Source organism: Poecilia reticulata, linkage group LG13 (assembly GCF_000633615.1).
Source record: "Poecilia reticulata strain Guanapo linkage group LG13, Guppy_female_1.0+MT, whole genome shotgun sequence".
NCBI classification, from domain to species: Eukaryota; Metazoa; Chordata; class Actinopteri; order Cyprinodontiformes; family Poeciliidae; genus Poecilia; species Poecilia reticulata.
In genome coordinates, this window is record NC_024343.1 from 6,265,470 (window position 1) to 6,267,010 (window position 1,541).

At 37.9% G+C, this 1,541-nt stretch overlaps 2 protein-coding genes across 7 annotated transcripts in view; one reads left to right on the forward strand and one right to left on the reverse strand.

Moving 5' to 3' along the window:
* The window catches only part of nf1a (neurofibromin 1a), a 120,065-nt gene that overhangs the window by 34,496 nt on the left and 84,028 nt on the right, over positions 1 to 1,541 (reverse strand). The window lies entirely within an intron of this gene.
* The window catches only part of LOC103474300 (oligodendrocyte-myelin glycoprotein-like), a 41,145-nt gene that overhangs the window by 6,400 nt on the left and 33,204 nt on the right, over positions 1 to 1,541 (forward strand). Inside the window, exon 1 of one of the 4 annotated variants that reach the window (XM_008425148.2) lies at positions 1,059 to 1,435. The exons of 1 other annotated variant lie outside the window; for it this stretch is intronic. In XM_008425148.2, the coding sequence (XP_008423370.1) occupies positions 1,401 to 1,435 (35 nt within the window). In that variant the 5' untranslated portion in view covers positions 1,059 to 1,400. Of the gene's footprint in view, positions 1 to 1,058; positions 1,436 to 1,541 lie in introns of those variants that run through there. 2 more of the 4 variants (XM_008425144.2, XM_008425147.2) reach the window with 2 other exon arrangements.

Genomic DNA, 1,541 nt, shown 5'->3' on the forward strand with positions numbered 1-1,541 from the left:
TCAAAGTTTAAACTGGCATGTTGAACATCTTTTATCTGGTCATTTTGTACAAGATTTAACAACTAGAAAATGGCACAAAATAAGAATCTTTTTTCCACTCTGATTGGCCTACCAATGTTAACTTGAATGTTCATTGCATTTTTTGTAGACACCTGTCAAAATAATTTCTATTCCCATGACTTTTTTGTTCTCTGGGAAATTATTTTTGATGATAAATACAGAAAAAAGCATAAAAAACATCTACAATAGTGATAGTAATATTAATGATAAAATAGTCAGCGCAAAGTAGCCTACAAATTCTTTGGTTGGTGAGGGGCCTGGATAAAGGCTGGGGGGGCGCTGGCCCAAAAAAGGTTGAGAAACACTGCTTTAGTCTGATATTCAATTCAGAATTTATTTCCCTTATGTTGGTTAAATTTAAGAGACCATAAAGATTGAGGGAACATACTGTCTACTATTACAGAGATGTCAGAACTACACAGAACCACAACACACAATACCGTAATATCTGCCGTGTATTTTCTATTTTATCCCACTTCATATATGTACTGAATAGTTATTTTAAACTGCATCAAAAGATGCTGTCAGTTTATCTAAGAGTGACATATCGCTAAGCTATTGTGCCATCAGATCAATGCAAGCTTCTGAATATTTTTTTTTATTTCATTGGTTTGTAAAAACTCCAGAGAAAAATACAACTTTAATTGTTCAATTCTAAATTATGCACAGCATAATGCTGGTGGGCAACCAGAGGCTGAGCCACTCAGTCAGCTGGTTCCATCAGCAGGAAAGGATAGACTGGAGGAACCAAGGGAACACAGTGGGACAAACCACCTGAGATGCAACTTCAAACTCTGGAAAGCAAAAAAGACAAACAAGTCCAGCCAGAGTTCTCTGCTCTAGCTAAATTTCTTAAATCATTATGCTTGTCCAAATAAAGAGATAAAGATCAGTTTAGGACCATAGAAACAGAAAGGGAAGAACTTTTAATTGACAGAGAAAGAGAATCACAGAAATCCAGCTCAACAGGTCTGTGAAATTATAAAGAAAAAAAAAGAAAAAAAATTACCTCAAAGAAAACTGAAAATGCAGCATTGAGGAAAAAAAGGGTTGTTCCTATTGAGCACACAGATTGTGCTTGTCTCATCAAAGGCCGAGTGGACTGGCTCTTTGCTGCATTTCTTCTCCCTCTTTCTTTCCTCCTCTCCCTCACCACCACATATTGTACTGCAACCTGGAACTCCCTGCATAACAGTGAGCCGGGCAGAAGCCGGGACTAACACGCAGCATTTACAGAGACACATTACTACATTCACAGCAGCCCAGAAAAAATGCCTGACTTTATCATATTAAGATGCACAGAGGAAGACGAGTTGAGCTTGAGGAGTTAATGACCAGAGATGGGGAGAGATGGTGCTAACACTGAAATTACAAGGTGAGTGATCCTGGCATGACACCAGTAACGRACGACTCATTTTATGCATAGATTCGTTGATGTTGTAAATTGCTGAACCCAGGTTAAAAAACGCAAGCCTTTTTGT